The sequence below is a fragment of the Dryas octopetala genome, chromosome 9 (assembly GCF_963921425.1).
Source record: "Dryas octopetala chromosome 9, drDryOcto1.1, whole genome shotgun sequence".
NCBI lineage: Eukaryota > Viridiplantae > Streptophyta > Magnoliopsida > Rosales > Rosaceae > Dryas > Dryas octopetala.
Genome location: NC_141374.1, coordinates 7,973,732 through 7,998,854, shown reverse-complemented (window position 1 = coordinate 7,998,854; position 25,123 = coordinate 7,973,732). Strand labels below are relative to the sequence as shown.

At 35.8% G+C, this 25,123-nt stretch overlaps 1 protein-coding gene across 1 annotated transcript; it reads right to left on the bottom strand.

Annotated features, from left to right (window-relative positions):
• Nucleotides 1-1,826: 1,826 nt before the first annotated feature.
• LOC147273622 (SNF2 domain-containing protein CLASSY 4-like) lies at nt 1,827-6,436 on the bottom strand. Its single transcript, XM_086228242.1, has 3 exons — nt 4,583-6,436; nt 4,285-4,449; nt 1,827-3,819 (listed from the first exon to the last, which is right to left on the bottom strand). Exons 1-3 carry the CDS (start codon nt 6,434-6,436, stop codon nt 1,990-1,992), a joined length of 3,849 nt encoding a protein of 1,282 aa, XP_086084368.1. The 3' UTR covers nt 1,827-1,989.
• Nucleotides 6,437-25,123: the final 18,687 nt, after the last annotated feature.

Sequence of the window (25,123 nt, the reverse complement as noted above, 5' to 3'; positions counted from 1 at the left end):
ATTGAGCAAACTTATGAGCAACACAGATTACACGAATAAGGCTGGTATTGAAACATAATAGACTCAAAATAACCGCGTAAACTACGAATCTCCTCAACAATCAGTGACAGATCCATAAATTTTATCCCGGGGGATCATAGTGTAAAACCTATATAATTTGTTTTTTATGAAAATAACACTAAAAAATTAAACGATAGTAGTTTCATTCATAATTCATGATAAAAACAATAAAAGCTACAATTGTTCACGATGAGTTTTCATATTCTGAAAATGTGCGCATTATAACTTCATTAAAAACGTGCAATACAACAAAATTAAAAACACATTATATGTATAATATATTTAACCAATAAACAAAATAAAAAACATATATCTTAATCAATTGCATTCACAAAATAATCAATTAAAAATTCAATTAATAACCATTTATGCATATATATATATGGGTCATATATATATATAAAAGATTCAATTCCATATAAAAAAAATAATCAAATAATCAAAAAATGTTGTACACAGCATATGGGCCATATAAGCATTTATGGATGAAAATATCATAAAAGATTATCAAAATACCATAATCATATTGAAGACCTATTATTTCAATCTCCGGGAAGTGCTATATTGTCTAGGGAAACTTCCATCAGGTCATTTAATTTAACAATTTACTAACTAAAGGCTTATGAGTTTTATAATTCTAACTAAAGTCCAATAATATTGTAACCATTCCATATTACATAATATTGGTCTATTAGTTTCAATTTTTTCACATATACTAGGTGCCAAGCCCTTGGCGGTTATTTTCGAGTGTTCAGCAGTGCATTTTCACTTCTTCTTAAGCTATGGTTTGTCGGCTTTATATTAGATTTTAACTCTGAGATTTTGGTCTATACCCTAGGAAGATATGAGGTGAACTCGTACTCTATACCCTCAAAAAATAAAAAAATAATGATATATTTCTTTGACAAGGCAATAGTCAAAGAGTTTTATTTAGAAAAAATAAGAGTTTTATTTAGAAAAAATAAGGGCTTTATTTGAGAAAAAAAAGTCATAAGATTTTTTTCTAAATAAAAAATATTAGAAGGATTAAACTTTAATTTTCTCTATTGTCTATTTGTCCTATAATGTAGAACAAGAAAAGAAAGAAGTACATAGTATGTCATACGAATAAGAACCCATTTTCTCCTTACAAATCAAGCCATCATATTTCCTAAAAAAATACTTCATGCCATCATATGAAGGTAAAATATAGTTCAATATGAAAGACTAAAAAAATAAAATGACTAAAAAGAGGTAAAAATTAAACCTCAGTGGTGGGTGGCGAATATGGAAGAGTGAGAGAGAATATGGTGGTGGGCGGCAGATGGGGTGGGTGCTATGACTGCTGTCGTTACTCAGAGTTGTGGTGGGAGTCTAAATATGAGGGTGAGAGAGAGACTCTGAGAGAAGGGGAGGGGTCAATTACAATAACCCATGTATTGAATTATGGTCAATTACAATTACCCAGGACCAAAGAAGTCCACCAACAGAAACAAAGCCAATATTTTGTCAAGAGTTGTGATTAAAGGCTTTAGATATAACATTGAGTTTAGAAAAAAAAAAAATTCATGACTTTAAAACTGTGACAAAAGGATCACATTTTTTGTTGTGAATCTTTTGTGTATGTTTTGCTATGCATATAAATAAAGCTAAGAATGAATATCCATGTCTTCATGGCATATGCTAAATAAATTTATATGCTGTGGGCAGTGAAATTTACTCTTCTGGTATAAAAAAAAAAAAAAAATTTATTCTTCTGGTATCACAATCACATTTACCAAATCACAGTCAATATTTTTGCTAATTCCCAAAAGAAATTTTGTCATGTTCATCATCTATGCCTTGCTTCTTTACATCTGTGAAAGATGGAAATGAAAAAAAAAAACAACTAAAGGACCTCCCTGTGTACAACAGGCTTCAATGTGTCTTGACTGAGAAGTTGGCTGTGGTTCAAGCTTTGAGCTTGTCTTCATCCAGCACTGTTATTCTTTTAAATATATGCTTGAGCTTCTGAAGCTGAACCATCTCGTCCAACACTTGATCCTGTGAGGCTGCATCTGCTATCTTGTTCCCATGAGCAACTCTGTTAGAACAAAAAAGGACCAACTCAGACAGCCTATGCTTCTCAACTTGACAACTGTGTTTGTCCTCCTCTTTTGTTCCAGCCATGATGAGATGGTAGATGAAAACCAGATTTTTCTGTCCCAGCCTGTAGGCCCGAGAGATGGCTTGCCTTTCCACAGAAGGATTCCATGTGACATCAAGGAGCACTACCCTTGAAGCTCCAACCAGATTGATGCCTTCATTGCAGGCTCGGGTTGCAGCAAACAGCACCTTGGCTTTACTTGAAGGATCATTGAAAACCTTAATTGCGGATTGGCGTTGCTTTGCATCACATTCTCCATCGATGTACAGAACCTCTCGTCCTTCAGTCCACTGAAACTGAGATTTTAGAAGGTCCTTTGTGATTTTTAAGGGACCACGGTATTGACTGAACACAAGAACTCTTTCATTCAAAGCATCACAAAGCCGTACGAGTGTTATCACAAATTTGGCCTTCACTCCAGCTCCAGGATCTGATTGAACTTTTTTCAAAATATCCCAGTGACCAGAAAACATGTCTTCCTTAAGCATGAGCGAAGGATGAACAGAAATTTCAGCCTCAAAGCGTTCATATAAAAATTGTTCCTTTATCCCCTGAATTCTCTTAATAAAGCTCTCCTGTAACTGGGTTGGCTGCAAAGTAACAAGGCTTTTCCTTAACCCCGGAAGACTATTTTGAAGTATGCCACCTCTGTAAGCATGCACAAATGGGGCAATCTTAGCTCTGAAATCTGTGGCTAGTTTTGTATTCTCTGCAAAGTTCTTTCGGCCTCGCCTTCTGTATTCTCTACCATAGATGGAGTTTTCAAACTCTGGCCTCAGCAAGCGGACTGTGTTGAAGAGCTCGTGAAAATTATTCTGAAAAGGGGTTCCTGAAAGAAGAATGCGCCTTTTGGTTTTTATTTGCGATATAGCCTTCCATATATGGCTCTCATCATTGCGAGCAGTGTGGCCTTCATCAAACACCACAACGTCAGGAATGTCGAGAAGGATGTTCCTTATTACCTCATCTTTTTTCAAAGCTACACAAGTTTTAGTTTTGTCCTTGTTCTTAAGACGTCCTCCACAAAGGTTCTCAAACAGTCTGTAACTAATCACAAGGATGCCTTTTTCCTTTCTCCAGGAATACAACTTCAACATCCGCTTATCGCGAACATGGGAGTGGCTTTCACGCTTCATACGGTTGGTAGCTGCTTTATCCTCTTGTCCAGATAACTCGGGGTCGTTGAGATTGTGAAAGGGAATGCCAAAATTCCATTTCTTAAGCTCCTCTCCCCATGTAAGCAGCATGCTACAAGGAGCAATTATAAGTGGTCTGGCTTTTGGCCAAAATTCCATAAATGACTGGAGAAAGACAATAGTTAAACGAGTCTTTCCTGTTCCAGGAGCATGTGATATCAAGCATCCATTCCCACCTTCCGCGCTAAATGTTTTCTCCAACTCTTCAAGCTGAATATCACCGGCTACATGATTCCAAATAAACTCAAAACCCTCGCGCTGGTGAGAATACATACTTCCTTTAACACCAGGAATTAAGTCCCACACTGTGCCTTCTTCTTCATTAACATGGTTATCACTGCCACAATGGGAATCAAAGCCAGCCTCATGCTCATCAAAGTTTGACTGCTCCTCTGTTTGAAACCCTCTCCTACCATATTTTCCAAAAGGGTTTTTATCCTGATACATTCAATTATATTAATTAAGCTCATATGCACAGAGCACCAGAAACAAGACAAGTAAAAGAAGAGATTTTAGCTTATATACTAAATCATTCAAAGCAACATAATTTACAAGGCTCAACAAAGCCTTAACCAAAATTTGATATTGGCCAGAAACATTCTAAGGACATTCAGCACAACCAACTTGTTGATTCTAATTTGAATCACTAAAATCAGCAAGTTGGAGCTTTTGGAAGTATTAATGGCACATCAATGAGATCAATGAATAATCTCATCCCACAACACTCCTAATATCAAAGAAAGAAAGTACGTGCCAAACAACACATAATGCTCTGCATTCAGTATTATCATAGTAATTAAACCAGGGAATTTAAAAAGTTTAGTCCAAATGAAAAAGTTCCAAGTACTAGCATGATCTTTTTTTAATTGAAAATAACATGAATATAAAAATTAAAAGACTTACAAAAGATGGCATACAATACTTGATCTCCTGCTTTACAATAAAGCAAAATCTGCACATAAGTCCAATCTCTTCATCAAGTATATATTGGTGATTCCCCTGACTACAAAGGGTAGCTGTGTCTGTGTCAGCTTCATTAACAGGAGGGAGTGAATCTTTATTTTCAACCTGCCAATCAAACTTTCACTTATCATAAACAATCCCATGCAAGAAACAAAACGAACTCATTCTGTAAAAATGTTTTCATGTATGCGTGATACAGGAGAGGGGTGACAAAGCAGTGTTGTACAAGGCAACCTACCACATTTGAATTAGTGGAACCTATGTCACAAGAGGTGAGAGCAAAGTCACAGTAACGCCAAAGATTATCTACTTCTCTATCAAAATCTGACTTCTCTGGTACACTTGACTGCTCCAATTTAAAATCGAACTTCAATGGAAGAGTCACCATCTTAGCTGGTTTTGGATCTCTTTCCTCTTCAGGGGCTTCATCGCCAAAGGAAGTTAACCCTTCCACATTAGGATCAGTGGAATTAATATCAGCAAAGTCGTACTTGGCCCAAAGCCCATCTAGTTCACTATCAGAATCTGACTTCTCTGGTAGACTAAACTGGCCCAATTGAAAAGTGAACTTCAATGGAAGAGTTTTCTTCGTAGCTGTTGGTGGATTCTTGTCGTCTTTGGGGACTTCATCGCCAAAGGAAGCTAACCCTTCCTCATTAGAATCCCTGGAACCAAAGTCATACAGGGCCCAAAGTCTATCTAGTTCACTATCAGAATCTGACTTCTCTGATGGACTTGACTGGCCCAAGTTAAAAGTGAACTTCAATGGAAGAGTTTGTTTCGTAGCTTCTGGTGAAGGTCTTTCATGTTCGGGTGCTTCATCCCCAGAGGAAGCAAACCCTTCCAATGGCACTTCTTTCTCATCATAAAAGGAATGTACAAGATTCTTAAAAAAATTGAAATCTTTTGTTGCCCGGGTGCACTTTCTGTTAATAGAGCTCCCCAAATCCCCTTCATTCTTCTTACATACTTTCTTGGTATCATTCCATTCATCAGACTTAGTTTTCCCTCTATCTGACCCAATTTTCTTTCTACCAAGATAGGTCTTGCCATTGTCATCACTTATCTTATCATCAGACCTTTTCTTTTCATGACACCTTGTTCTCTGACCATTGCAACAAGTTTCATCAACACCATCAATGCCATCATCATTCCCAGAAGAACCTAAATCATCCTCATCAACACAAAGTGGTTGACTAAATGTTCCAGGTTGTGTTCTCTTCTTTCCAAAACTTGAACTAGTTTGTGAACGAGTTCGGTGTGCCACACAATTAAACTTTTGGCCAGAATTATCGGCATCAAGTAATATATCCAATCCAAGCCTTTTCCCTCTCTTCACACCAACCTCAACACTTTGCCCCTCTCCCACTTCCCCACTTCCCTTTCTAACCTCACTTTCATCATCATTCTTCTCCTTTTTCACTTGAACATCTCCACCAAGTAATATATCAGATGTTTCATCTCCGCTATCATCTGTATCATCGCCGCTATCAGCTGTTTCATCTCCTGGTTCATAATCCTCATCATCTGAATAACAACTTTCGTCCTCACTATACAGGGTCTCTGTTTCATTTGAGCTAGTGTCACTGACATCCTCATCCTTACTGGCTTTGTCACCGTCAACCTCACCGGCACCCTCACTCTTCTGCAAATTCAAGCAACCAAAACCTCCTCCTCCCTCTTCACCTACAAACACCCTGTCATGATCACTATTCTCCCCATCAATTGGACCCACATTCTTAGTTTTCCCAAAACCCAATTGAGATTTCTTCCCATTCTTCAATTCTGCACTCTCTACAGAACAAGAATCCACTGAATCTTCCTCCCCTTCACCCAATGAACGCACACCAACAATTTGCACACTGGCCTCCTCCTCACCACCATCAGAAACAGCTATAGACTCAGAGTCCATTTTACAACAAGACCCCAATTTGTTAGAGCCATCAAGCAATTTACCTCTAGTGGGTTGAATCACACTGGCCGAGTCACCCACACCATCCTTCTTCTTCTTCTTTTTCTCAAAATACTCCATGTAAGCTTGGTCTACCCTTGCCCTTGTTCTCCTTGCTATAGGCAAGCTATAGTCCAACATCCTACCCACAAAGGTTCAATCTTTTCTACCAAAACAATCAAAAATATTACCAAGTCGATCAGCACCTTTACAGCAAAAGCACACACATAAACAAGAATCGTACAAAACAGAAAGACAGCTTAGAGAGAGAGAAAGAGAGTTACCAGCAACAATTGTGAGCTTGCAGAGAGACAGATACAAAGACCCAGAAGCAGATTCAACCTTTTCTACCAAAAAACATAAAAATGGTATCACAAAGTCAGAACCTTTCAACCAAAACACACACACACACAACGATCCTACAACACATGCATATAACACATTTCTACACACAAAAAAGAGAGAACATGGAGCTTAGAGAAAGAGGATTACCAGCAAAATTTATGAACTTTCAGAGAAATGAGAGACAGAGTGACGGAAACAGAGGGACACAAAAAGAGAGAGTGAAGAAAACGAGGCAGGCAAAAGAGCGCGAAGCGAGTTCTTCAGAGCATGCACGCCAAAGGGCTAAAAGGAATCGGCTTTAGCTTTCTCTTTCTCTCTCTCTCTTCTTTTTCTTACTGTGAGAGTGAAAATGAAGGTCAAATCTGTAGTCTTTAATTTGTTTTTCGGACAAGAGTACCCTTTTCTTAATCTGTAAGTCGTACGGCTAAAGGGGGATTATTATGGTAATTCGCGTGCGTGCCAGACAAGGGGGTTGGTCAGTGGTGTGTTTGCATGGAATTGGAAAGAGACGCAATTGGCGTAAGAATGAAGGGTTGGGATGGTGTCCTCCAACCAAGGATGAACGGCTATGATGAAATGAAACTGAAATTCTTAGTAAGTTCCATATATGTAAGTTACAGCCTAGGAATGCAGGCCACCATTAATTTTGTTTACATGGATTATACTAAGCCAGGAAGGAGCCAATTGTAAAGCATAAATTCAAAATAAAAAATTATAATGAGAAATGAGAAAATTAATGTTATTATGAAAATAAGTATTTATACTTAAGCGGGGGTTTTATAGCTACATTGGGATAACACTCACCTTCTTACTCACCTTAAGAGCTCGGCTATCAGTTCTTCATCATGCAATTCATGTTCTTCTGTTGCAAATGTCAGTAGTTAAATTTGAATTTATGTGAATTTACTTTTGTTTTGGATGAAATTAATGTAATTGACTATAATGTTCCTGATTACGTGTGTGTATGCTTGAAAGTGTTCATATATAAGACAATCATTTTTTAGATGAACATAAAATGAAGATAGTTAAATAAATTTTCAATCACGTACGTAATATGCATGAGAATCGTTTACTTGGGGTTAGATATTCATGCAAAACACGTACGTGAGTGTTGTCAGACAAAATTGGGCCTAACATATTTTTTTGCGAGCGAACAATGCAACGTGTCACCGCATGCATTAATTTTTCATAATGCACTTACAATTATAAAGATTTGATCTTTTAATAACTATGATGATTTACGATAAAAAAGTAACTTACCAATGAGACAAAAAAGAGGAAGAAAATACTTCAAGTCAACTAATTATTTAAATCTTAACTGACCCTTTCCATTAATACAATAATTTGTCGGAGCATAAGATCATCCTAGGCCGAGTTGCCATATTTATAGTTAGATCGAGTCTATTTTTCACTCGTTACAAAAAGGTAATGGTGAGCATTATGGATAGGTGATATGTTGACCGTGAGTAAAAATGACTAAATATTCCTAGACCAATTAGGATAAGGCACACTAGCCCAATCACCTTAGAAGTTTCAAAAGTATCCTTAGTTGTGTTATGTCAGACCACACATGGATCGCATTTCTTCTTCAAGATAAAGACATGATATCATTTTTGACAAGTAGTGGTCATGCAATTTAGACATTTTTTTTTTTTTTTTGGTTACAAAGAGAGAGGCCAAGGAAAGAGGCCTAAAGAGGGGGGAGGGGGGATCGAAACCCGGTGAGGTGGTGGCAGCACAACCAGTGTTTTCAGACGCAAAAACATGACGCGAGGCGTTTTAGTCGTAGAAGGCGAGGCGTAAGCTTTTCGGTATATATTTTTTATAATAAAAAAATTATAAATATATATAAACATATATAAATAGATAAATATATATATAAGTATATAAATAGAACATAAGACCCAAATATATATATAAGTAAGGGTATTGTTGTCTTTTCAGTACATGTAAAAAAATTAATATTTTAAAATGTTTTTGAATTAAAAAATAAATAAAAACAGTATTAGGACTGTTTAGGCTGTAAGACCAAAGCCTGATGGCCCAAACATATATAAATAGCTCCAGGAAGATTTTATTCATTCCAAAAAGACCAAAGCCTGATGGCCATCACCATAACTGCAAGTCAACCTTTGCCTTGCACGATCTTACTCGGTTGGAAGAGTGGGTTCTTCTCCAACCGATCTTCTCCAAAACAGAGGTGCAAAAAACCTAGAACAGAGGTTGAAAAAAATCCCGCAGAGTTGGTCGCGAGGCGACGCCTTCAACGCCTTCAGCGCCTTGCCGTCGAGAGGCGTACGCCTTCAACGCCTTGCCTTCGCCTTTCAGTCGTTTTTCACAGTCCGGCGACGTCGTGCGCAATCGGCCACCGCCTCGCCATGACTCGCGCCTGAAGCTCGCCTTTGAAAACACTGAGCACAACTGTTTGGCCAACTGGCCTACCCTAAGTCCTCACAATTTAGACATTATTACCTTTCAAGAATTCTTACCTTTTCAAGACTTATACCAAAAAAAACTCTGACAATCCTATAAATATACCGTATTCATTTTTACACATACAGTGTATCCATATTGCACACGTGGGTGCTACCATTTGTTTTTCCCTCTCTCTACAAAGCTATTTTGACGTTAATTAACCGATGTTTTCTTTTTATTTCTTTTGCAGAAATTCTATTGTGAAATTCGCTTGTGAGATTTTTTATCTCACAATGATCATAGTCAATGATTTGAATAATTCTTCAAGAAAACAAAATAAAAACATTTATAAATTCCAATTCATCATTTAACTGAAGAAAAACTAAGAGATTCAAAGTTTGAAAGATATAATAATTGAGGATGGTGACCCATTATTAGTTGTGCAATTTATGCAATTATACTCACTTGTAGTTGTAGACCTAGTTGTCAAACGTACAAAGTTTAATTTTGAATGCAAACCACCATTAATTTTGTTCAATTGGATTAGACTAAGCAAAGAAGGTGCCAATTGTAAAGTAAAAAAATATCATTTGTAATTAGGTATTTGAAATATCACCACCTCTCTCTCTCTCATCACCTCTGGTCACCATCGCCGGCAACTTTTCCTGCCGCCTCCAACGACTTTTCCGATAACTGCCTCCGGCGACTTTTCCGACCACCACCTTTGACTACTTTCTCGGCCGCCATCTCCAGCAACTTTTCTGTCCACCACCTCTGTCGAATTTTTTGTCTGCCTTTCTAGTGACTTTTTCGGCCACCACCTATAGCAACTTTTCTGGTTGCCACCGGCGACCATCAACCAACTAAGCTAAACATATATTTATGTTTGATTGTCTATTTAAAATTTTTATCATATATTGCTAAATATGTGAAAATTAAAATCATATTTCATATTTTTATTCTTAATTATATGTTTAAATTTTTAAACTATCAAGTACGTGATAAAAGAAATAGACACAAAAAATACATACACTCTTGACAAAGAAATTTTACTCGAACATGGGGAGGGAGAGGAAAAAAAAAAAAAGCTTAATTATGGTTTGATGGAGAGGAACATAATGAGTTAAGCCAAAAATGGCATGTTGTATTGTGTTGGTCTTTTCCCAAAAATGGCATGTCATGTTGGTTTTGAATTAAAAGAAAAATGCTAGTTACCTTCTCCTATTACCTTCTCCCTTATTTATTATTATCCATTGTGTAAGTTTATGATCAAAATTGTTCAATTTTTTGTTCACCTTGTAAAGATTATTTCTGTAAAAAATCAATTAAATCGAAAATCATTTATTCATCAAACTGTTATCAAATAAATATACATTTTTTATAACAATTAGATTCACCGTCTATTTATTTGATAATAGTTACATGACTAAATGATTTTCAATTTAGTTGACTTTTTGCTGATACGATATTTACAGAATAATATAGAAAATAAACGGTTCCGATCATAAAATTACACTGTAAATTAAGAGGATTACAAGAGAAGATAGAAAGGGAAAGTGGAAATGAGGAGGTAGAGTTGATACATGGCATTTTGGTGAGATTGGGGTATATGTCTGACATTCTCATAGAGAAAGGGTAGGTACGGAGATGCAGATGGAGTTGATACATGGCTAGACTATAATATGGTGCCCATACGGGGTTTCAAGTTTCAATTTTAGTCCTTGACAAAAAAAAGTTTCAATTTTTGTCTTAAAAATTCATTTTACTTTTCCAATAATATGAACCAGCTGCATGCCTAGCTTGACCTCTGAGTTCTAATTAAGGGTGTCAAATTTTGACATGATACGATAACACGATTTAAATTTGACACGAAGTTAGCGGTGTTGGCCGGGTTAACCATTTCTTAACATGACCCGCTAAACATGAATAATAAACAAATCGAGTTAGTATCAAGCAATGTAACATGATTGTGACATGATAAACACGTTTAACTAGTATTATATAAAAAATAATAATAATTTTTTTTTTCATTTTTTAATATGTATTATATGACTTATTGTAGAATTATGACTTATTTGTATATTGTATTATTAGTACTATGATTAAATATAATTTTAATATTTTAAAGGTAATGCATAAGTAACTACTTTGGTTTAAAAATACAAGAAATTATGTTAAAGTTTTGGTTCATAAGATATATAGGTCAACCCGAAACCGACACGATTATGAACGGGTTGGGTTAGAGTTAAGTTATTCGACATGATTAATTATTAAATGGATAGAGTTAGGGTTGATTAGTATTACACACTGTTTTCCTCAGCCTATTTGGCTACATTACAAAATACAAGGTTTTTGGACTGTTTTCTAAGACTTGCCTTTTTAAATTTCCTCTGTGGAATTGCAGGCAGGTTTGTATTCATAAAAATAGCATCCACACCACTCTGCCAAAATTGTACAATTCCAAAGTCTGTTTCTTTCCTGGTTTATATCTCTTCCTCAATGTTAATATTATACTATTCGCTTAATGTTTGGCAAAGGTTGGCCATGTTATCCTTTGTTCTCCTTTTTCCTTGTTTTTACTTTTTTGGGTTGTTGTTGTGACTCCCTAAATTGGTTGAGTGAGTTATGAGTATCTTGTGTGATATTTGTACACTGTATATAGAACAAACATACAAGCTAGCTACGGCCTGTTAAAGCTGTGAGTAGTACTGTAGGTCTTTACTTGTTTGGGTCATTGACACATTGAATGAGTGATTTCAAAGTAGCATATTTCCATATCACCCTCTCAATATTACACATTTCCAAATCCTTTCTTATCCTCAATCTCTCTTTCTCTCTCGCCCTTCTTTTTGGTCTTTTCTTTTGATAAAACTACCCTTTCTTGGTCAACAATTGGGACCACGCAAGGGACCAGGGTTAATATAGTGGTCTTTATTTTTCATATTTGACAAAACTATCCTTTCTTAATCAACAACTGGTGCCAGGCGAGGGACCAGGGTTTTATTTTATGGTAATTAATTCTGCCCGAGAGATGAAACTAGGGGTGTATATGCTTCGAAAAACCAAACCATAAAGGAATAACCGTAACTAAACCAATATTTTTGAAATGGCCAATCCGAGAATCAAAACTAAACCAAGTCTAGCCCAATTTGACTGATTTGATTAATCGTGAATATTGGTTCAGATGGTTTAGTTATCAGAAAACCAAATAACAACTTAGCCAAAATATTAAACTTAACTTTGTGAGTTTTTTGGATAATGGCCCATTTTGCAAGCCTAATTTGGCTAGCTAAAGGGTCATTAATTTTGACACTTTATATGACTATATAAAGGCTAATTTTGACAATCTAAGCACTTTTTAAAAATCCAAACACAAGTTTTAACAAATTTCAACACAAACAAATAAGTGGCAAGTTTTAACCAGTTACACAACATAAAAAACAGAATATAAACTATAATTATAAACTATAATAAACATATACAAAATTACAAACATATATAAACTATAATAGAGAATTTGGTTTACTCTATAATTAATAGGTATTAAAATCATATATAAAACAATTAATATATATTATCATTGGTGGTTTGGCTCGGTTAAAACTGAAAATTTTCATATTGAAAACCAAAACCAAACCATAAAGTTCGGATTGGTTTGGTTTGATATAAAAAATAAAATAAAAAAAGACCAGACTAAACCAATCCGGTCAATTTGGTTTGAAACTCGATTTTTCAGTATTTTTGCACACGCCTAGATGAGACTATGAGAGAGTTTTATCTTGGAGGAGAGAGGTGAGGTTTTTTTTTTGGTCATAAGGATAGGGTTTTTTTTTTTTTTTTGCCATGTCATAAGGATAGGGTTAGTCATTGGTGTTTGGATGGAATTGGTAACATAACAATGAAGGGTTTGGATGGTGTCCCAGCCAGGATGGCGAGATGAGTGGCCAATGATGAAACGAAATTGATGAATGAAGGATTCCATGTATGTAACTGTAAGTTGCAGCCTAGGAATGCAAAGCCCCGTTACTCGGTCCAATTGGAGTAGACCACGGTGCCAATTACAGCAAAAATGTTATCATGGAAGTAATCAGAGAAAAACTTACATATAATGGGTGTAGACACTCATCTCTTTCAACAAATCCTCACATGTTAGTCATGTGACTATTTAATGTTAGAGAAATGATATATGTACTCATTACAAGCACGTTTTTTTTCAAATAATTATAAATTGACACCCATTTTGTGTCATGTTGAACCCTAAAAAATATTGAGCCTTAGACTATATAAAGTCTTATTGTTTGTATGATCATAACTGGGCTTTAGCAATGTTATAGCTCATTTAGGGTAATTGTAAAGATAAATGTCTTATCATCTATAATAAATAAAGCCCTTCACCTCTTTAGCTTGGAAATATTTATATAGCCGGCCTCCTCTAGGGTTTTTGATATCTCTCTGTATTTTTTTATTGTTTATAGTGAAATCCTAATTATAACCAAGTGGATGTAGTTCAAATTTAATTGCATTTTATGAGTGTAGTCCAGATTTAATTACATTTTATAGTGAAACCCTCATTACAACCAAGTGGATGTAATCCAGATTTAATTGCATTTTGTGAATCAGGTAAACCACTCTACATTCTTGTGTTCGTTTGTATGAGTGTCATTTTATGTTTTGATAATGACTTGACAAAATTTGTGCATCCAAAGAGGGTAATGACTTTTCCATGAAAGACATCTTTCCTTGCATGAAAAGCAATTGCATCTCTTTGGAAGAAGTGGCCACTTTTGAGCAACGCATATGCTTTTGACGGAAAGACACCATAAGCCAAAACAGGTTGACCAACTTTCACTCAATTAATAAAAATTTAATATTTAAATATTAAAATTTTCCAACATTAAACTCTGAAAGGCTCAAAGCTGCAGCAGGGGCGAGTTACACACTTACACTAGAGTCAAAAGTCTAGAGGTAATTGTGAAATGAAACCGGTATTAATCTGGTTCACATTAGTTTGCAAGCTGTATTTTGTTGCAAAGCTCTTTGAGTCATGATTCTAAATTCTAATGCTTTTTACAGAGCTCAATTTGGAGTTTTTCATGAGAGAGTTAAGGTCATTTTACTACAGGTAGTTTATGCTAGCTGGATAAATTAATGCTGGAATCAATAAGTTCTCAGATTCATAGTTTATTCTTGGAAGGTTGTTTCAAAAGTTCAGTACTATATAAGTTCTCATTCTTATTCATAGATAAGAATATATTTTCAATTAATAGATAACTTCTGCATTTCAACTCTTTCTTGAATCCGTACTGGATTACATTCAATGTTAAGTTCTTATCCTCTATATTCTTGATAAACCCTTTGCTAATGTTTGCTAATTCACATTGAGCTCTTATCAATAGTGAGTTCACATTTACCAACACACTGTCAGAGTAATTCTCAAAAGAAATTTTTCATGTGCATCATCTGTAAAACGGGAGTAAAAACCCTATCAAGCTTACAACAACTCCCCAAAATCATTGTGCATAAATCAAAAGCTTACAACGTCTTCAAGCTTTGAGGTTGTCTTCATCCAGCACTGCTATCCTTTGAAATATATGCTTAAGCATCTCATGTTGAACCATCTCTTCCAAGACTATATCTTCAACTCAGACAGCCTATGCTTCTCAACTTGACATCTGTGTTTTACCGGCCTCCTCTTTTGTTCCAGCCATGATGAGTTGGTAGATGAACACCAGATTTTTCTGTCCCAGCCTATACGCCCGAGAAGACTATCTTGAAGGGTATTTATCCTGGAATGATCATAACCAAGGGAAAAATCACATATTTGATACGCTAAATCATAATAATTAAGCTCATAAGCACATTGTGTCAGAAAGAAGACGAGTAAACTAAAGAACAAAAATTAGAGCCTATATACTAAATCGTTCAAAGCAACATAATTGACTAGACTCGGCCAAGGCTTGACCAAAATTTGAGATTGACCAGAAACGTTCCAATTCGAATCAATAAAACCAACAAGTTGCATCTTTTGGAAATATTAATGGCACATCAATGAGATCAATGAATAATCCCATCCCACAATCCTCCCAATATCAAAGAAATTAAGAAAGCATTGCCAAGTTAAAGGCCAGATAACTTTGAGTACTCAAATAAATAAAAACGAGGTGTCAGTCCAAGTTCTGTTCACAAATAGCATCGTCAATAGTCTTAATACAATAACAAATAACACTTGAAAACAACAGTTGAAATAGGCCAATTGTGTCACCAACTTGAACTGGCAGTTTGCTGCTAGATCCAGCTATGGTAAGTAAGCCCTTGCTCTAACCCTCTAAAACTTATCTAGATAAATTTCCAACAAAGGATGCATACTAATGCATGTGCCAAACAACACATAATGCTCTGTAATCAGTATTAGCATAGCAATTAAACCATGAAATTTAAATAAGTTTAGTCCAAATGTGACAACTTAACTGTGACTATCTTGGTAAATTGAAAGAGATAATTCACACCACTATACTATGTATTATTTTGAGTAAAAGTATTGTTTTGACCTCTATTTATACTATATTGTAGTATGATTTATCTATAAAAAAATTCAATTAAGTCACAACTAAATTTGAAGTTGTGAGTGTCGTACAGTCACAACTAAATGTGAAGTTAAGACTACATTAGCAAATTTTCAAGATAATATAAAAGCCTCGAGGACAATTTTGTTAAAACTTTATAAATTTTAACTAACACTCATCATATGTGGGCCAAAGAACAAAAATATCAACTGAAAAAGACTTAAATCAAAGGAGCCAACATGTTTGTGACCTAATCTAAAAAACTACATTTAAAATTGGTAGTTCAATTGAAATATTATATGGTTTTCATGCTATACCAAAAAATTATTAAGATTTGGTATTTAATCCTAATTTTCTATTTTTAAATTTGTCACATAAGATTATCCAATTTCTTGAGAAAGTAATTTCCTCTTTTATCAATTAATATCTTATTTCAAGGTATTATCATTTCTTATTTTGGCAATTAATTGATGTTTGACTTTGAAATTTAATATTTTCATTTCTAATTTCTTTTTTTCAAATTTCAAATCTTATTATGATGTCCAAATTATTGTTTTGCTTCAACGTTTGAAGCTTTACAAACATTATTTACGTTGTCGACACGACCTTTATCCTCACTAGGGATGGCAATGGGGCGGGTCAGGGACAGGGATGACACTACCATCCCCATCTCTGTTTAAAGTTATCGGGGAATCCCCGCCCCGATATCCATTAAACATTATTAGGTATTGGGGCGGGGAATCCCTGTCGGGGACTTGATCCCCATCCCTTCCTCGAATCCCAAATTGGTTTTTTTTAAATGCCAAAAATTATTTCAATTGAAAATTGGTAGTTGAAATAATTTTTTGGTATAGCATGAAGACCATATAATATTTCAATTGAACTACCAATTTTAAATGTAGTTTTTTAGATTAGGCCACAAACATGTTGGCTCCTTTGATTTGAGCCTTTTTCATTTGACATTTTTGTCCTTTGGCCCACATATGATGGGTGTTAGTTAAAATTTATAAGGTTTTAACAAAATTGCCCTTGAGGCTTTTATATTATCTTGAAAATTTTCTAATGTAGTCTCAACTTCACATTTAGTTGTGACTGTACGACACTCACAACTTCAAATTTAGTTGTGACTGAACGACAGTCACATCTAAGTTGTGAGACAGTCACAGTTAAGTTGTGACTTGATTGAATTTTTTTTAGATAAATCATACTACAATATAGTATAAATAGAGGTCAAAACAATACTTTTACTCAAAATAATACATAGTATAGTGGTGTGAATTATCTCTTTCAATTTACCAAGACAGTCACAGTTAAGTTGTGACTGGATTGATTTTTTTTTTTTTTAAATACAATATAGTATAAATTAATGTATGGATTAATGTCATTTTGCTTCTTAGACTATTACACATGTATCAGTTTGCTCCCCAGACTTCTAATTTGAAAAATTAAGGACCCTGACTTTTTCAATTTTGCCAATTAAGATTATTCCGTCAAGTTATATATTTTTCATCTAAAATGTCGAGATAATCAACAAGAATTTAGCGAGAAATAAAATAGGAAAAATGATGCATGAGGACAAAATGATAATATCTAAATGGAAGGGACCATTTTGCCCTCAAAGATTTGGATAAAAAATGTGTAAATTGACGGAAGAACCTCAATTGGCAAAATTGAAAAAGTCAGAGTCCTTAATTTTCCAAATTAGAAGTCTGGGGAGCAAACTGATACAAGTGTAATAGTCTGAGGAGCAAAATGGTATTAATCCCATTAATGTAATATTTGTGATGTAATATTACTTTTATTTTTTTATTGTAGTGGCATGTAGTGTAATATTATAAATTCTAATACATTTTATTTTATTATTTTGTTTGACTTTTTAACTAGTACCTAATCTAAAATACTATTTAATTTTGGTATCTAAATTAAAAAGTTATTGAAATTTAGTAGTTAAAATCAATGGACTTATTTAAAAATGGGTGTATATTCAATTTTATCGAAAAAATAGGGTAATATTAAAATGGGTCCTTCAAAATGGAGGTATCTCTAATTAATGGTACAAATATATCCTTAGTTAGTCGTGTGACGTCACACCACACATGAATATGCAATTAAGTTCAAGCCTACCTTTAAAAAATTATTTACCAGGGTCGTTCCTTATGCCTAATGAGTCTTGATGGCTATAGTTAAGTTCTTAGTTTCACATTTATGGTTTGTCAATGAATTTTTATCTTCAAATTTGAATTATCTTTTATTCTGGTTGTTTCAAGAGTTCAGTACTATTTAAGTTCCCATGAAATAACTTTTTAAGTAAGTCGATCTTGAAAAAAAATTTCAATTCGATCATATATAGATAACTTATTCCATTTTCAACTCTTTCTCCATATTGAATTACATTCAACGGTGAGTTCTTATCCTCTGTATTATTGATAAACCCTATGCTAAGCTTTGCTAATTCACTGTACATGGAGTTCTTATCAATGGTGAGTTCACATTCACCAAAACACTGATAGAATTTTGGCTAAATCCCAAAAGAACATTTTCCATGTGCATCATCAATGTCTTGCTTCTTCACATCTGTAAAAAGCGGGGGAGGGCGGGGAAACCCTATCAAGCTTACAACAGCTTCCATGCGTTTTCTATCAGAAGTTGGCAGTGGTTCAAGCTTTGAGGTTGTCTTCATCCGGCACTGCTATCCTTTTAAATATATACTTAAGCTTTTCATGCTGAACCATCTCTTCCAAGACTTTATCTTCTGAGACTGTATCTGGTATTTTCTTCCCATCACCATATCTGTCAGAACAGGAAAAGACCAAGTCGGACAGCCTATGCTTCTCAGCTTGACCAGTGTGTTTTTCCTCCTCTTTTGTTCGAGCCAGGATGAGATGGTAGATGTACACCAGATTTTTCTGTCCCAGCCCGTATGCATGACAGATTGCTTGCCTTTTCACAGACGGATTCCATGAGACGTCAAGAAGCACAGCCCTTGAAGCTCCAACCAGATTGATCCCTTCATTGGAGTTTTTGGTTGAAGCTAGCAACACCTTAGCTTTACTAGAAGGATCATTGAAAACCTTCATCGTGAATTGTTGCTGCTTTGCATCACTTTGTCCATCCATGTACAGAATCTCTGTCCCTTCAGTCCACTGAAACTGAGATTTCAGCAGGTCCTTTGTAATGGTTAAGGGATCATTGTATTGACTGAACACCAGAACTCTTTCATTCAAAGCATCACTAAGCCGAACGAGTTCCATCACAAACTTTGCCTTCACTCCAGCTCCAGGATTTGATTGAACTTCTTCCAAGATATCCCGGTCATCAGAAAACATGACTTCCTTAAGCATGATCGAAGGATGAACAGAGATTTCAGCCTCCAAGCGATCATATCGAAATGGTTCGTTTCTTGTCACTTGAATTCTCCTAATAAAGCTCTCCTGTAACGGGGTTGGCTGCAAAGTAACAAGGTATTTCCTTAACCCCGGAAGACATTCTTGAAGTATGCTACCTCTGTAAGTATGCACAAATGGGGCAACCTTAGCTCTGAACTCCGTGGCTAGTTTAGTATTATCATCAGCAAAGCTTTTCCTGCCTTGGTCCTTGGAAAAATCTTCACAATATGTAGACTTGATTGAGTCACCGAGCTCTGGCCTCACCACGCAGATGGTATTGGAGAACTCCAAAAAATTGTCCTGAAAAGAAGTTCCTGACAGCAGAATGCGCCTTTTGGTTTTAATTTGTGAGACGGCCATCCACATATAGCTCTGATGATTGCAAGGCCTGTGCCCTTCATCAAATACCACAACGTCTGGTTTCTCGAGAAGCATCTTCCTTATTATCTCAACTTTTTTCGAAGCTCCAGAAGTTCCATGATGTTCTCCACAAAGTTTCTCAAACAGTCCGTAACTAATCCCCAGGATGCTTGTTTCCTTTTTCCAGGAATGCAACTTCAACATAAGCTTATCAAGTACGCCGGACTGGCTTTCACGCTTCATACAATTGGTAGCTGCTTTATCTTCTTTGCCAGATGACTCCGGGACGTCGTTCAGATTGTGAAAGGGGGTGCCAAACTTCCAATGCTTAAGCTCCTGTTCCCAGGTAAGGAGCATGCTACAAGGAGCAATTATAAGTGGCCTAACCTCTGGGTACAATTTCATGTATGACTGGAGGAAGACAATGGTTAGATGATTCCTTCCTGTTCCAGGAGCATGTGATATGACGCATCCATTCCCACCATCAGGGCTACATGTTTTTTCCACGTTTTGAAGGTGAATTCCACCAGCTATATGATTCCAAATGAACTCAAACCCTTCAATCTGATGAGCATACATATTGCTTTTAACACCAGGAATTAATTCCCACACTGTGCCTTCTTCCTCATGAACATGGTTATCACTGCCAGAATGGGAATGAAAGCCCAAGTCATGAGATTGAAGCTCATCAAAGATAGGCTGCTTCTCTATTTGAAAGCCTCTCGTGCCATATTCTCCACAAGGGTATTTATCCTGGAAAGATCATAACCAAGGGAAAAGTCACATATCTGATATGCTAAATCATAATAATTAAGCTCTTAAGCACATTGTGTCAGAAAAAAAGACAAGTAAAAGAACAAAAATTAGAGCCAATATACTAAATCATCCAAAGCAACATAATTGACTCGACTCAGCAAAGCCTTAACCATAATTTGAGATTGGCCAGAAACGTTCTCCTACATTCAACACAACTAATTTTATGATTCTAATAAGAATCACTAAAATCCACAAGTTGTAGCTTTTGGAAGTATTCATGGCACATCAATGAGATCAATGAATAATTCCATCCCACAATCCTCCCAATATCAAAGAAAGAAAGCATTGTCAAGATAAAGGTCAGATAACTTTGAGTAGCCAAATAAATTAAAGCGATGGGTTAAGTCCATGCTCTATTCACAAATAGCATCACCAATACAATAAAAATCGAACAATAGCAAATAACACTTCACCAACTTGATCTGTCAGTTTGCTGTTAGATCCTATCTACTTTAGCCAATTCAAGGTACAGTGAAAGGATAAAAATTACAGCGTGGTTCATTCCAAATAATGAATCCCAGTTACAGTAAGTAAGCCCTTGCTCTAACACTCTAAAACTTATTTGGATAAGTTTCCAACAATGGATGAATACTAATGCATGTGCCAAACAATACATAATTCTCTGGTACTCGGTATTATCAAAATAATTAAATTTTAAACCCTGGAATTTAAATAAGTTCAGTCCAAATGAAAAAATTCCAAGTACTAATATGACCCATAATTGAAACTAACATGAATATAGCATAATAGAAATTGAAAGTTTTACAAAGATGGCACAATATAATCGAACTCATGTTTACATGAAAGCAAAATTTCCACTTGAGACCAATCTCTTCATCAAGAATATATTGGTGACTAAGGGTAGCTGTGTCAGGAGGGAGTGAATATTTATTTTCAACCAGCCAATCAAACTTTCACTTATAATAAACAAACCCATGCAAGTAAGAAAATGAACTCATGTGAAAAAGAACAAATTAATGGTTTCATGTATGCGAGATACAGGGGAGGGGAGACACGAAGTACCACTAGCTAAGCATGTAGAAAATGATAGGACTACTGCAATAATACAAACACTCATAATGATATTAGATACCTAAGTAAAAAATGTATACTAACAGATTATACAACATTATAGCGAATAGTACATACTTTAAACTTTAAAGAGCAGAGTAAAAAGTTCAAGGCACCTACCACATTGGAACCAGAGGAACCTATCTCACAAGAACTGGGAGCAAACTCACCCTTGGTACAAATCTTATCTTCTTCTACATCATCATCACTAATCACCACCACATTCTCAGTTTCCCAAAAACTCATTTTTGATTTCTTTCCGTTCTTCGATCCTGCACTCTCTGCAGGACAAGAATCCACTGAATCACCAGTAACTTCAATGCTGGCTTCCTCAGAATAATCAGAAATAAATACAAACTCAGAGTCAGTTGTACAACGAGACCCCATTTTCTTAGACTCATCAAGCAATCTATCAGACCCCAATTTGCTTTCAGCCGAGCCACCCACATCATTCTTTTTCTCCTTCTTCTTTTTATCAAAATAGTCCTTGTAAGCTTGATCTACCCCAGCCCTTGTTCTCCTTGCTATAGGCAAGCTATAGTCAATAATCGTCGTAGCCACTTCCCCACTTCCCTTTCTAACATCTCCACCAAGAGAATTCAAGTGCTCTAAGCAACCATAACTTAGTGACTTTTCTGGTTCAAAATCCTCACCATCATCTGAATAAGAACTTTCCTCCTCACTAGACAGGGTCTGTGCTTCATTTGAGCTACCCTCATTGTCATGCTCACTGACATAGTCACCGGCACCCTCACTTTTCTTCAAATTCATGCAGCCTATAGCTCCTCCTCCTTCTCCCTCTTTTTCTACAAACACCAGTTCATGATCAGTATCCTCCACATCAATTGGACTCACATTCTCAATTTTTCCAAAACCCAATTTAGATTTGTCCCCATTCTTCAGTCCTGCACTCTCTCCAGGACAAGAATCTGATGAATCTCCATCTCCAACTCCCTGTGCAGCCACCCCAATAATTTGCACGCTGGACTCCTCACCACCATCCGACTCAGAGTCCATTCTAGAACAAGACCCCAATTTCTTAGAGTCATCAAGCAATTTACCTCCTGTGGGTTGAATCACTCTGGCCGAGTCACCCACATCATCCTCCTTCTTCTTTTTCTCAAAATAGTCCTTGTAAGCTTGGTCTTGTGTTGCCCTTGTTCTCTTTTTTATAGGCAAGGTATAGTCCGACATCGTAGTCACAAAGGTCAATCTTTTCTACCAAAACAATGAAAAATTTTACACAGTCAGAACCGTTACACGAAGATCACAGACACATACACACAAATCGAACAAAACAGAAAGACACCAAAGAGAGTTAGAGAGAGACAGATACAAACAGAAGCAGATTCAACCTTTTCTACCAAAAACCACAAAGGGTATCACAAAGTCAGCAGATTTACCACCAAAATCACACACACAGACACACAACGTTCGTACAACACATGACACATGCATATATACATCTCTCTACAGAAAAATAGAGCAACTGGAGCTTAGAGAAAGAGGGTTACCAGAAACAATGGTGAAATGCAGAAAGTGAGAGACAGAGACGGAAACAGAGAGAGAGAGAGTGACGAATACGAGACAGCCAAAAGAGCGCGAAGCAAGTTCTTCAAAGGGCTAAAGAAATCGGCTCTCTCTCGGTCTCTCTGTCTCTCTCTCCTTTTTATTACTGTGGGAGTGAGAATGAAGGTCAAATTGTGGTCCTCAATTTTCTCTTTTGGACAAGACTACCCTTGTCTTAGTCTGGGGGACATTAATTTTGTCCATAACGGATTAGAACAAGCCAGCATGGTTGCCAATTGTAATTTGTAAATCAAATATTAAAACATAAAATGAAATTTATTATGAAAGTAATTAAGTAAGTGTATGTGTATGTAAAACAGTAAAAGCGATGCTTTATAGCTCCCAAGTGAAACACTTACCTTCACAGTTCACACTCATGGTAAAAACGCGCCTCTTATTCTATATCATGCAATTCATGTTCTTCTTTTACAAATGGTAGAAGTTCGGTTTGACTTTCTGTCAATTTCTTTTACAAAATTAATTTTACTCACTATAGTATTCTTAATCTTAACTACGTGCATAGAGTGAAAGTGTTAATCATTCAAGTGAACATGAGGAAAAAAAAAATTCTTCAATTACGTTGTGCATGAAAAATTTTTGTTTGCGTTAGCATCGTCCGATACTCATGCAAACACGTACGTGAGTATTGTGAGACAAAATTGAGCCTTATATAGTTATTTATGAGTAAACTACGCAGTATGTCAGATACATTAATTAATTTTCGATTATGCACTATGGTTATATAGACTTGATGTTTTAATAACTACAATAATTTATGACTAGAAAGTAACTTGTGAATGAGATGGAAAAAAAGACTTCAAGTCAACCAATGATCTAAATCTTAACCGATCATTTCCATTAATACGAGCATAAACTCGTCCTAGACCGAATCGCCGCCATATATAGTTAGAAGGTTAAAATGTTTAAATATATCTATATTCCTTGACCAATAAGGGTAAAGCACACCGTTAACACATCGAAGAAGTCAACTTAAAAGACAAAATTATCCTTAATTAGTCGGCTGTGTTACCCAAAAAGCAAAGTTGGCTTGACGAGTGGAGCAATAAAACCAAAAATATCTTTCTTGTCCTTCTACAGTTCTACTTAAGGGGCAAAGAGAAGCGCTTTTGCTACTGAGAAAGTGAACGGTCAGCGCGAAGGTTCAAGACTTAGCCGAGCACTAGCGAAGCTAGATTCTCATAGTGAGGCGCTTCGAGTTAGCGAAGCGTTGTAGTAGCGCCGACTCCCTATGTTCTATAATGCTGAGCCAAGGACAGGGCATTGAATTCGGAACTTGTCCACTCCGGCCTCCAGATTGAAGCGGATACTTTTGCGACTCATTCGTCCTGACTAATAGTAGAATCTATCTCTCAGCGATTCTTTTCTCCGCTAATCATCCATTCCCAACCAGCCCGCCCGATCGATTTTGTAAGATCGGCTAATTCAAAAGGGTTAATCTGGTCGTCGGAACGAATCGTTTGCTTTATCGAACAAAGCTTTATTAGGGTAGGGGTCTTGGTTGGCCCCCTATTTTCAACCATTACAGCTGGCGTCGACCAGCTTTGCGATACGGACGGATACGAAGAAGAAAGCAGGCATTGGAAATGCAAAAGAGAAGAGCAAAGATTCCCAACCTTATTGACTCAACCACAAATCTGTTGAATGAAGGTAGCTTGCTTACTCTCAGCCACTAGTTAGAAGGAAATCCCTTGACACGTAAATTCACACATGGATTACATTTCTTCTCTAAGATAAAGACAAAATCCTTTCATTAACGGTCGCTATGTTATTTTTAGACTTTTTTACTCAAATACCACCTGAACTATAGGGAGAGTGCTCAAATACCACTCAAACTTTTTTTTTGTTAATTTACCACATGAACTTTCACATATTGGCCAATCTACTACCTACCGTCACCTTAGTTAATTTTTTTTTTAAGGGTATTTTCATCAATTTATATGATAAAAGCATTTGAAATATTGAAAAAAAAAATTCTAAGTAAACCCACTAGAAAAAAAAAGACTTTAAGGGTATTTCATTTTTCTATTTTTTAGTTTTTAAGATTTTTTATAATTATATTTTAAAAATAATATTATTTTTTTACTGTATTCATGGACAAAATGGAAAGTTTGGGAAATTTTTGATGATTTAACAGAAAAATGGATGTCAGGTGGCAAATTGGCACATATTGATAACTTCAGGTGGTAAATTGGCAAGAAAAAAAGTTTGGGTGGTAAGAGAGCACACCCCTGTAATCCAGGTGATATTTAGGTAAAAAAGCCTTATTTTTAGGGGGTGTCTCC